General features: G+C 39.4%; 1 protein-coding gene across 2 annotated transcripts in view; it reads right to left on the reverse strand.

Moving 5' to 3' along the window:
• Window positions 1–9455: 9455 nt before the first annotated feature.
• The window catches only part of LOC137999111 (uncharacterized), an 8953-nt gene continuing 5908 nt past the window's right edge, over window positions 9456–12500 (reverse strand). For both annotated transcript variants that reach the window (XM_068844950.1, XM_068844951.1), the window contains exons 2-3: window positions 12444–12500; window positions 9456–11597 (exon numbers count right to left, since the gene is read on the reverse strand). The exon at window positions 12444–12500 is cut by the window's right edge and continues 826 nt beyond it. In XM_068844950.1, the coding sequence (XP_068701051.1) occupies window positions 11275–11597; window positions 12444–12500 (380 nt within the window). In that variant the 3' untranslated portion in view covers window positions 9456–11274. The remainder of the gene's footprint in view (window positions 11598–12443) is intronic.

The following is a 12500-nucleotide window of genomic DNA, read 5'->3' on the forward strand; positions in this document are numbered from 1 at the left end:
CTTCTTTGCCTGGGTACCAAAACTGCCGGAAAGAAAAGGGGTATTACGGTATCTTGACAAATTTTCTAATTTTAGTTAGTTACTTTTCCCTTCCGGTTTAAGCCCAAAAGATTGTTAAAATAAAATCCTCTTGTGACTATTAGTGACTTTAAGGCCCTTTTTACAAGTAGGTAGGAGGGTCGACGATAGCCCGGGTTTACAAGCACAATTTCACAGGTAGGGTTACCCTAGCACCAGGGTAACCCTAGCTGCTTTGTAAACACGTCTATGTCAAAAAGAAGAAATATATGCGTGCTAGGGTAACCAGGGTTACCCTCCCTCCTTGTAAACAAGCCTAATTATACCACCTGATTTCAATTTGTTCATCTAATATTACCACAAAACATTAAGCTAAACAATGAACTAAAACAAAGCCTTTGCACGCCCAGTAGGTGTGTTTTAAATTTTGGTACAATTCTTTGCCGTCTTCGTCCTGACGACGACATGAATTGACGAATTAATTTGAGGATGAGTAGAGGACACGAGAACCTGACGAAATATTACAAAATTATAATATATTAAAATTGTCATATTGCCAAAGAATTGAGAAGAAACATGAGGTTTCAATCTTCGAATTTTAAAGGAAGGAGAAGTTTCTGTGATGGCCGACTTGGGATCCATAAAAACTTGAACTTAATTTTCTGTTATGGGAGAAATAATTTTAGATGTCCACGTTAGGATAGAATATGCCATACATTTGCTGTTAGCAATATACGATGGCACCAAACAATTTCATTTGTCCACCCTCGCGACAGATGGATGCTCTAGCTGTGATAATTTCCATGGACAAACTTCCAGTTGCTAAAGTGGCCTGTACCGATCAGTGATCTAACGAGTCCAAAGAAAATTATTTGCAGATTATTTGCAATCCAATTTTCAATGTTTATTAGTACTGTTTTTGTTTCATTAGAAGCGTTTTGTATAAAATTTTCTTGATGAACTACAAACTGGAATGAATATCCTTACAAACGACCCAGAAGATGGGCGGATTGGCGGATTGTGGAAGGGGCTTTATAAAACCAAAACAGCAAGTGTGGAAGAATAATTTACTTCATACGATGATGATAATAATAATAATAATAATAATAATAATAATAATAATAATAATAATAATAATAATAAGAAGAAGAAGAAGAAGAAGAAGAAGAAGAAGAAGAAGAAGAGGAAGAAGAAGAGTAACACGCTTTCTACTTTTGTTGCCTTGTCACAATCTCGCTAGGATTGTTACATAACAACATGGTACATCGCACGTGAAAGTTACTGATCAAAAACTGGAATCTACAAAGTCGTTGCATTAAATGAAAATTATGCCAGAGTACTTTGTATTGTTTCCAAACAGTTGGTGAGCAGTGATTTTAAGGCTGCTCAACCTGTGAAATAATGACTTGGACAAGTCCGTCATCAGAAATTCTTCTATTTTTAAATCCAGACTTCCGCACTTCCTACGCTGGACTATAAAGAGCTTTGGATTTCGGGAGGTTAAATTACCCCCTACCAACAAATCACTAATTTCTGAGCACTTATTTCATGCCTATGCCGTTGTTTCCAAGGCTCTTTTTGACTAAATAGAGGATCGTTTCCTTCATTTACGTTGTAAAATACTGTTACATAAGGAATAATTTGTGATAGCAAAATGGCCATGAGGAAATAACCTGACACAAGTCGCGTCCTTGTCACTTGAAGGGCCAACAGGATTCATTCAAGTTTTGAAATTCAGTTCATTCCTATAAATAGTCAGGAAGCATATGTCCTGAAATAAAGTCCCGTGGGAATTTCTGGACCCTAAGGAACACGCCAAAAGTTGTCGGCAATTTTGAAGCTTGCACCGACGGCTTTTACGAGGAGTTAAAAATGTGACCCTCAAAATCCAACATGGAAACGAGGCTTGACATTCAAATGCTTTGGAAGCATCGTCAATGTTGGCGAATCTTTGACAAAAATTATCATACTTTTAATTGGAGTGTATCTGACACGTAACAGTAATAGAACGGATCACGTGACGCTAATGTGAAAACGAGGCTGGATTACGTAATGCCATGTAATTATATATTATAAACCTCATTAATAATTCATGATGGAAAAACAAAAGAAATGTTTTATTAAACAATATCTGTATTTCTGATACAGCTTTCTCTTCACTTACATAAATGTATCTTTCAATTTTTGCGGTTAAAATGTCTTGAATCACCAAAAATACGTAGTGTACATTAACACTTAAATGCGTTCGGCTCGACATTTGATATCCGATACAATACGGTCGCGAATATTGTATTTAGTATTTATTGTTTGTGTCCACAGATTGTCCCAATATTACTTATACTATCTATTGGAGTGTAACTTAGACAACCCCGTAAATAAATCTGATCGTCGCCATGACATCTTCAACATTATCAACACCAAATAACTCATGATAATAATAATACTAATAATAATAATAATAATAATAAATGCAAAGTACTTTAAAAGTACTTTTTAAACGTCTCTGTTTTGACACTTGGGATGTGGTAGGGATGGGATCTACTACGCAAAGCTCTGCTTTTCCGCTGGGGAAGAAGATCCTGCAGAGGGTACGAGGGATTATCCACAATACTACTCCATAGGTTCAAATCCCTATCTTTGATAATCTGTTTGATAGATGTTACGTACTGTATGTACCCAAATCTCAATGCCCTTTTCTGTAGCCTATCAATTTGACTCAAATACTTACTATAAGCAGCAACACCCCAAACTCGGGTACAGTAAAAAAAGAGTGACATAATAAGAGAGTCATCAGCATCATTATTGCAGCTTCCATCATCTTCAACATCATTGCAACTGCAGAGATCGATACATTTAAGTCCCACTTCGTGACATTGACATCTATTAGTGGAAAATTGCTCCTTAATTAGATGGAGGTTTGTATTGGTCTTTAACGTTGGAAATAAGTGTCTTAGGCTGGTACAGCGGGAATTTCTCAATTCCGGCAGCGGTCTTTGCTTGGGTTGCTTACCTTGACGTGAACTCACGGTGTTCGTAAAAAATGTACTCGAGTGTTGTCCGCGGCTTGCTCAAGCCGTGAATGGCTCCTAGGCATGCATTTGTTTTGTTATTATAGCCCAGACTTTTTGCTCCTGTAAATTGGCCTGAGAAAAATAGCGAGCAACGAATCACGTATTACTAAAGAAAAAGATTCAGCGAAAAGCAAATGTGGAGTGCCTCGGAAGAGAAAACAGCTTCTCACTATTTGTAGTGGTATCGAAATTGCTAAGCAACCTGACAGTTGCGTCACCTCAGCCAGTGTACGTTCTGCAGCACACCGCAAGTGTTCATTTACGACTCAAGTTACTGGATCGATACTGGATTACATTTAAGACTTTAGTTAAATAATTTTTCGTGGCTTGTTTGCTTATTGGAGCCATTCATCTTTTAATGTCGCAAATCTTGCGCCAAACGAGGCATCAGTCTTACCCCAAAACGACGCATCAAAATAAATTACACCATCATTGGACCAGTTGGCTGTGAACTTAGCCGCGAACCATCTATATGAGCATTTCGCGTCTTATGCAAGCCGCACTCGTATAAATGGCCCAGTTCGCGTCTTACGTAAGCTGTGGCTTATTTTCCCTCGTATAAACGGCCCTATTGACAACTGAAAAATTCAGGTGGCTCCAACGGCATTCGACCTCATGACCTCTACGATGCTGATGCTCTTGCTCTCCGGCAGTTACTCGATTTCGATGTTGACTGAGCCGAGAGTAATCAGCGCCGGGCGTTGCGCATTGCACGTTCTTAGGTGTGCAGTTAGTCCAGCCTTGGAACTACGCAAGCAGTTTCACCTAGTGCACTTTACGGAAAGCAGTTGTAAGTTGTAATAGACGATCACCGCCATGTTTTATGACTTCAGCTGGTATGCCATCCAGACCAGGCGCTTACCAATGTTAGCAGCTTTTCTACAGCTTTCCTTAGTTCTTCCATTCAAATGCATCATTGTCTCCCAAGCAGTTAGGTGATCAGTTGCATTGTTGTCTACTACGTTGCCTTCTCGATTCAGCAGTTGGTGAAAATGCTCTTTCCATCTGTCTGATATTTCTTCCATGTCTGTAAATAGCTGAGTTCCATCTGAATTCTTAACCGGGGCAACAGTGTTCGTTTTGGGGTCGCACACAGTTTTAAGGACGGAGTACAGTCCCTGTGCAGTGAGTTGTTACACTTTCCAAACTTTTCAATATCTTCCGCTTTCTTATTCCACCAGTTGTCTTTCATTGTTCTTAGCGGGTCAATTTGTTGGTCTCATTCGTTCCCGTGAAGGACTCCATGAATGAAATGAATGTATATTTGAAGTGTGGGATATAGACGACTGAGGAGAGAAGTGATCAAGCAAAAAATGTTATTCATCACACCCGCAAAGCGTCCTGTTATAATTGCTCCACTCTACGCATGGAATCCAGGAAACACCGCAGTTTTACAAGTCCAAGAGCAAGAATAATAGGGTTGAGATTTACCTTTCGACAATGCTTTCTCTTCCTAATCACAACTGAAAATGTGTTCTCACAGTGTTAAAGTATGCATCTTCGGTTTGGGGCGGTATCCCCAAATACAGGGGCACCCAACGACCAATTTGTTGTAAAATGTATTATTATACCCCAGTTAAGGAAAATAAATGTTATTAAGGCATTTTCAGGTGTTTTTCAGTGTTGCTGGGAAAACATTATCTGTTCCTTTTTCCCAGCAAGACACAAAAGAAATTTCCCAGCCAGCTAGATAAAATTGGTTGGTTTCCCAGCCAGCTGATCAAATTTATTTCCCAGCCAGGAATTCCGCGCGCTTTCAAATCCCTCGATCGAAAACGATCGAACAAAAGCGACAACAGCGGGACAAAACAGGTTTTTTCCGCAAGCGCAATCACTCTGACCGGCCGTCGTATGTTTGTGACTACTCTCTGTGAGAAGGATAGGTTTTTTTTTTTTTTTTTTTTTTTAGTCGTCCTCAGTCTTTAGAGCTTCTACAGCCAGCTCGGGTTGAAATGCTATAAAAAGTCAGTAATTCCCAGGCAAAACCTCTATCCATAACAAAATTTCCCAGCCAGCTCATCGAAACACCTGTATTTTTGCCAGCCAGCAAGATTCCTCTGGGGAACAGATAATGTGAGGAACAGATTCGTTGGGTGCCCCTGCAAATACCTCGTTGAAGATCTGCAGCGTGTGCAGAATCACAGCCTTTCACTTATTTTGGCATTATGAAAGCTAGCCTTCCTAACCTTTAAGAGCGCAGAGATGCAGCTTCTAGGTGCAAACTCGAGAGAATTTTGAGTGATAAGAACTATCCCAATTACTCACTGATATCAATGCCAACGATCAATAGCCTCTACTCGAGTTAAGCCTTTGAAGATACCATATTCTAGACTGATACGCACATGAAGTCCTTTGTGCTAAGGTCAAGTCGCATTTTAAACAATAGATGATTTTCTCGTGAATTTTTATTCTGTGATACCCTAAGTATTTAAATTGTACCGTGACATTGCCTCTTCCATTTTTCATGGACACGAGATCAGATTTATTACTGTTGTGTTACAGAGATGTCTGAGTTACACTCCAATAGAAAGTATAAGTAATATTGGGACAATCTGTCGCCGTTAAGGTGGTCACCGATCTGTTCTATTACTCTTACGTGTCAGATAGACCCCAACTTAAAGTATGAAAATTTTTGTCTAAGATTTGTCACCATTGACGATGGTTACAAAGCATTTGAAGGTCAAGCCTCGTTTTCATGTTAGACTTTGAGTGTCACACTTTTAACTCCGCGTAAAAGCCGTTGGCACAAGTTACAAAATTGTCGACAACATTTGGCATGTTCCTTAGGGCCTCCTTAACACATCTAGATAGGCGACTTGCTCTTATCACGAAATTCCCACGGGATTACAGATGCTCCCAGACTAAAACCCCGCTTTGGCATCTCGCCCACGTAACTATTAGTTACACTCCAATAGATAGTATAAGTAATATTGGGACAATCTGTGGACACAAACGATAATTACAAGGCATTATGTGATCCAGCCTCGTTTTTAAGTTAGCGTCACGTGATCCGTTCTATTACTGTTACGTGTCAGATACACTCCAATTAAAAGTATGAGAGTTTTTGTCGAAGATTCGCCACCACTGACGATGGTTACAAAGCATTTGAATGTCACGCCTGGTTTCCATGCTGGATTCTGAGGGTCACACTTTTAACTCCCCAAAAAAGCCGTCGATGCAAGCTACCAAATTGCCGACAACATTTGGGATATTCCTCAGGGTCCCCTTAGCACATCTAGATAGACGGCTTGCTTTCATCACGAAATTCCCACGGGACTTTATTTCAGGACATATGCTTCCTGACTATTTATAGGAACGAAGACGCGACTTTTGTCAGTTTTGTTTCCTCATGATTCCTTATGTAACAGTATTTTACAACGTAAATGAAGGAAACAATCCTCTATTTAGCCTCAAAAAGAGCCTTGGACACAAGAGCATAGGCATGAAATAAAAGCTCAGAAGTGAATTATTTGTTCGTCCTGGGTAATTTAACCTCTCGAAATCCGAAGCTCTTTATAGTCCCGCGTAGGAAGTGCGAAAGTCTGGATTTAAAAATAGAAGAAGTTCTGATGACGGAAGTGTTTTTCACACTTAGATATGACTTGTCCAAGTTATTATTTCACAGGTTGAGCAGCCTTAAAATCACTGCTCACCAACTGTTTGGAAACAATAAAAAGTACTCTGGAATAATTTTCATTTAATGCAACAACTTTGTAGATTCCAGTTTTTGATCAGTAACTTTCACGTGCGATGTACCATGTTGTTATGTAACAATCCTAACGAGATTGTGTCAAGGCAACAAGAGTAAACAGCGTGTTCTTCTTCTTCTTCTTCTTCTTCTTCTTCTTCTTCTTCTTCTTCTTCTTCTTCTTATTATTATTATTATTATTATTATTATTATTATTATTATTATTATCATCATCGTATGAAGTAAATTATTCTTCCACACTTGCTGTTTTGGTTTTATAAAGCCCCTTCCACAATCCGCCAATCCGCCCATCTTCTGGGTCGTTTGTAAGGATATTCATTCCAGTTTGTAGTTCATCAAGAAAATTTTATACAAAACGCTTCTAATGAAACAAAAACAGTACTAATAAACATTGAAAATTGGATTGCAAATAATCTGCAAATAATTTTCTTTGGACTCGTTAGATCACTGATCGGTACAGGCCACTTTAGCAACTGGAAGTTTGTCCATGGAAATTATCACAGCTAGAGCATCCATCTGTCGCGAGGGTGGACAAATGAAATTGTTTGGTGCCATCGTATATTGCTAACAGCAAATGTATGGCATATTCTATCCTAACGTGGACATCTAAAATTATTTCTCCCATAACAGAAAATAACAGAACATTAAGTTCTAGTTTTTATGGATTCCAAGTCGGCCATCACAGAAATTTCTCCTTCCTTTAAAATTCGAAGATAGAAACCTTATGTTTCTCCTCAATTCTTTGGCAATATGACAATTTTAATATATTATAATTTTGTAATATTTCGTCAGGTTCTCGTGTCCTCTACTCATCCTCAAATTAAGTCGTCAATTCATGTCGTCGTCAGGACGAAGACGGCAAAGAATTGTACCAAAATTTAAAACACACTTACTGGGCGTGCAAAGGCTTTGTTTTAGTTCATTGGTTAGCTTATTGTTTTGTGGTAATATTAGATGAACAAATTGAAATCAGGTGGTATAATTAGGCTTGTTTACAAGGAGGGAGGGTAACCCTGTTTATCCTAGCAAGACGGTTACTCTAGCACACACATATTTCTTCTTTTTGACATCGACGTCTTTACAAAGCAGCTAGGGTAACCCTACCTGTGATGATTTTGCTTGTAAACCCGGGCTATCGTCGACCCTCCTACTTGCTTGTAAAGAGGGCCTTTAAGTCTCTAATAGTCACAAGAGAATTTTAACTTTTAACAATCTTTTGGCCTTAAACCGGAAGGGAAAAGTAACTAACTAACTAAAATGAGAACATTTGTCAAGACGGTAATACCCGTTTTCTTTCCGGCAGTTTTGGTACCAAGGCAAAGAAGCCACCTTTGCAGCAGTGCGTTCTTCACGTTTTCCTCGAGGTTTGCACATCTTTTTCCTTTAGCCTCACATTTTCAGACTTCATTTTTTCGATTTCTTTGTTTACTTTGATTTTAACTTTAAACTTACATTCTGGTCCAGAATTCGCCGTGTTTGTTTATCTTCTCGTCCCCCGAAATCATCCCATAAACGCTCGCGCGCCTATTCTCAACCCAGGCTATCTCTCTTTTCCAAATTAAAGAGAGTTCAGTAGTTCAAACGATAGATAGCACTATCCGCTGGATACGTTATAGCGAACAATATTGCACTACCCAATGGTTAGTGGTTTATCCAGTGGATAGCGTTATCCACCTTTTGAACAACTGAGGCCAGACGTCCTAGTACACACCCTAATCCAAAATGGCCGCCATCTTAGTATTCTTTTGTCTTCTTTCAAACTGGCCCTTTTGGCCTCGCTTTCAAACGTATAATTCAAAAGAATATTTAACCTTCAATGAGGCCAAAATGGCCAATTTGCAATCAAACAAAAGAATACTAAAATGGAGGCCATCAGTTTTGGAATAAGGTGTATGTGGTTTTGGGATTTGAAGGGTTACGCAGAACAGAACAGGTAGCATCAGACGGTGTGGAACACGACATTTTTTCATCGGTGTTAACCGTAGGGAATAAATAGGAGCTAGTGATCATTAGTATATACTGAAACAGTGGATAGCGTTACATCTGCACTCTGATTGGCTATTCAAACTCCGGAAATCCCTTCCTATTCACCTCCGACCAACTCGCGCGGCATTCGCACCAGAAAATATTGCAATCGTTGCAGGCATAAATGAGTTAAAGTAATCTTTTTGTTCTAAATTATCTCACTGTTTTAGTATATACTAATACAACTATTCACTGAAAAGTCGGTGGCTAGAGTTGTATTCACCTCGCAGCTTAGCGGCTCGGTAAATATCCACCACTAGCCACCTCCACTTTGGTGAATAGTTGTTATCTAGCGACGCAAATTAGCGGAAGCACAAGCAACATGAATTCACAAGTTTGTTACTTTTGCTTATGCTTGAGTCGCTAGTGAGCAACGCAGCCTCAAAGGACAACTTTGCAGCAACTGCCTGGTCTTTTCCGACCCTTTGAAAGCTACCCGATTCCCCAAAACAGCGGCTTTTGAGCCCACTGCTTGGGTTAAATTCAACCGAGCCGACTTCTTTCGAGGAAGGATGAGTCGTAACCCAAGAGACATGAAGAGACTGGCTGTAACTCAACTTCTTTAGACATTTCAACTGTTCAGACCTGAATATTTAATTAACAGACAACTATGAAGAGGCATATTAGGATGTTGATTTTTTTTTTAATTCCCATCACCAGGCGAAGCAAAGCCAATTTTACAAATAAGTCATGTCAATCTTTCATTACAAAGTGTTAAAAAAGTCCTTTTTGACACAAATAAGTATTTCCCAATTAAAATCTTCGAAACTAGATTTCATTTCATCCAACCGCTTATCATTTAAGAGATATCACCCTTTGAGGTATTATGAATCGTTGTCTTAATAAGATGATACAACTTGTTAACAACACTTAAATATATATTTTGATCTTTAGGGCGTCTTCTCACCTTAATTGCAAAAATAACAAGTTATATTGACTGACTGACTGATCTCCCCCTTATGTACTATTCAATAAACTACAGTTTGCTGATTTTTTGAGGAAGCTCAAATTAGTTTTAACAAGTTTAAAATCTGCATTATTTCGAAGGATTGAAACTACACTCCTGTTTCACGCAACCGCAATTATAACGAATCATATGAAATACCAATGATTGCTTGACAAGATGCACGGATTGATGTGACGTAACAGGTTACCATAGAAACAAGGGATTGTCTCACCTTTAAACACTTGTACCTAAGAAACGAACGCGGTGACCCCCATTTTCTATAGCTATAAAGTGATTGTCAGGCTAAAACAAAACTCTCTGCAAAGTAAAAAAATTTCGCGAGCGTTCACCTTAACAAATTTTGGTGGTTCTGAATCGGCATCAGAGAGATTGTTTTAACTTGGAAGAGAGTCTTATCTTAGCCGCTTATTACTCAGTTTCCAGAACTAAGAATTAGGGGTCACCCGGTTTGTTTTTGAGATGAAAGCATAAGTTTAAGGACAAACATAGAATGTTTCTAGATGAATTTCCTGTTACTACGGAGACCAATTATGTCACAATAATGTGTGTATCTTGTTAGACCATGATACCTTAACTTTGACTTTTAATAGGTTAATTAAACGAGTTCATCCCTCTGATGAAAAAATTCCTTGAAATTGTTGAAACTGGTTTAAGCTACTTTAAATTTATTTTCCTAGCTTGTCATTTGGTAATTGTTTAATTTATTATTTGTCAATTTGGCGTTAGATTGCATCGTTGTCTGTGATCATAAATGAAATAGTTAATTATCCGAATTAAATTCTGATCAAACATATTTTAGTTTGGAAAGTCCGACAAGCAAATTATGTTTCTATAAATGGTGTCCGACGCAAGATCATGCGGTGTGGTAAGGTCATGACATAGATTGTTGAGAGTGATCTTAATCGACGCCTTCCAACAACTTGAGCGGAAGCCGGCTTCATATTCAAGTTGTTATAACAATGATCAAGTTCAACAACAACAGCAGCGTTTCCTCTCGAGCTTAGTGAAGAAAGAATTTCGATCGTAACTGTCTGTACAATGAAATTGAGATTTTAAGTTTCACACTGAACGATATTATAGTGGATAAAACGACATCGACCTGCGAAAGTGTTGATGCTGATGGTGATGGATCATCGTCCACCAGCTCGTCTCGTGAGCAGTTTGAATCCCAGTCACCCAGGAACTGTGGTCACATTTCGATACAGCCCGCTCCAAGGAAAGATAAGGAAAAGAACAACAAAACAAAGTGACCGGTATTAAGCCGATCAACGCCTTCGAGCGTTAAACGCCGCGACGGCAAATTCTATTAAAGGCGTTTTAAAGTTATTGAGTTGTCCCGGGCCACCCGCCCCACGCTGAAGCTTCCTATCCGCTCAGTCCTCAATGGTCACAGATTGATATGACTTCCGTAACAAGATCATACATTTCACCCATTTTTTTGCTGAGAACTGTAACAGTTATATGTCTCTATGCGCAGATGCCTTTCAAGCGCAGTGCTTGACCAGAGGAAAAAGTTCCTTCGCAATGTCATTGCGTCCAATCTCTTTAATTGTTTTGAGGAAGTCAGGTACTGTAAGCTCTGGGTATTTCGTCTGGAGCAAGCTCATTAACAGCTTAGAGGGGCTTCCGTTTCTTGTCAGCTCCTCGTGCAACGCGTTGCGCTCTTCCAGAGAGATCTTCTTGAACTTAGCAGCTAGGCGTTCATAGTCCTTGCGAAACCAGCACCGTCTTCCATTATCAAGCCTCGAGCACATCCAGTCAAAAAGCTCCATGTGGTCCTTTTCAAAGTTCTCCAGGCTCAACTGAACTGAATAAAGTAACAAGTAATATTCAATCAAAAAGGCTTGCCAAAAAAATATGCTATTTTATTTTCCCATTTCAAGGCTATCCTTGGTCAGGGGCGCACTATTTCCCCTCTCAAAAGGAAAGTGAGACGTGATGAAGGAACTAAGATCGTGGTCGATGGACCGTTTTGGGGAAGACATTAAAGTCTAAGTCTAGGCAGCACTTTCTCCTCAATTATTTAAAGATTATCGCCCGGTTATTGGTCCGGCCAGAGTTGAACTCACGTGATCTCCCGCACGCTAGTCTCAGGTGCTCAGCCCACTGAGCAAACCGGTCAGCGGTCAAAACGTCAATCATTTGGAAATGTTAAGCCGGACTGAATACGTAGCCAGAGAAATTCTACGTTTTTCATTACGGCCTGCATTTTTCTGTGGCTGCTTGTGCTTTATGTAACTGTTAGTCGCCTGAAGGAAATGCGAAGCGTACAAGCCGAGCGGTACACATCGCCGGACGGGTAGGCATTCGCGATTTTCACATGATGTCTCGGCCACCATGTTGGTGCCCCTAAACAAAGAAAAGGCGGCCATGTTGGAAACCTAACCAAATCCTCTTGGAATTGAACTCTATTATTATGCAAACGCTTCCTTTTGTTTTCGTTGAAAAACATGGCTGTTGATCACGTGAGTGAAAACCAACAATGGTCACATTACATGATTAGTACACGAAGCCTACATTAGCATGCGCTCCCGCCATCTTTAATGAGAATTTATTTTAATGTACTGAAGAACCTTTTAAAATAAAGCTGGTTATGTTGCAGATATGACTAAAAATTAAGAAAAACCGTTCTGTTTGTCGACTAGTTACTCACCGGCATTCATTTCTTGCGAGCAAGATGCGATCGTTTCAAGTGGAATAGGGACTGCCC

This window comes from Montipora foliosa, chromosome 4 (genome assembly GCF_036669935.1).
Source record: "Montipora foliosa isolate CH-2021 chromosome 4, ASM3666993v2, whole genome shotgun sequence".
Lineage (NCBI taxonomy): Eukaryota > Metazoa > Cnidaria > Anthozoa > Scleractinia > Acroporidae > Montipora > Montipora foliosa.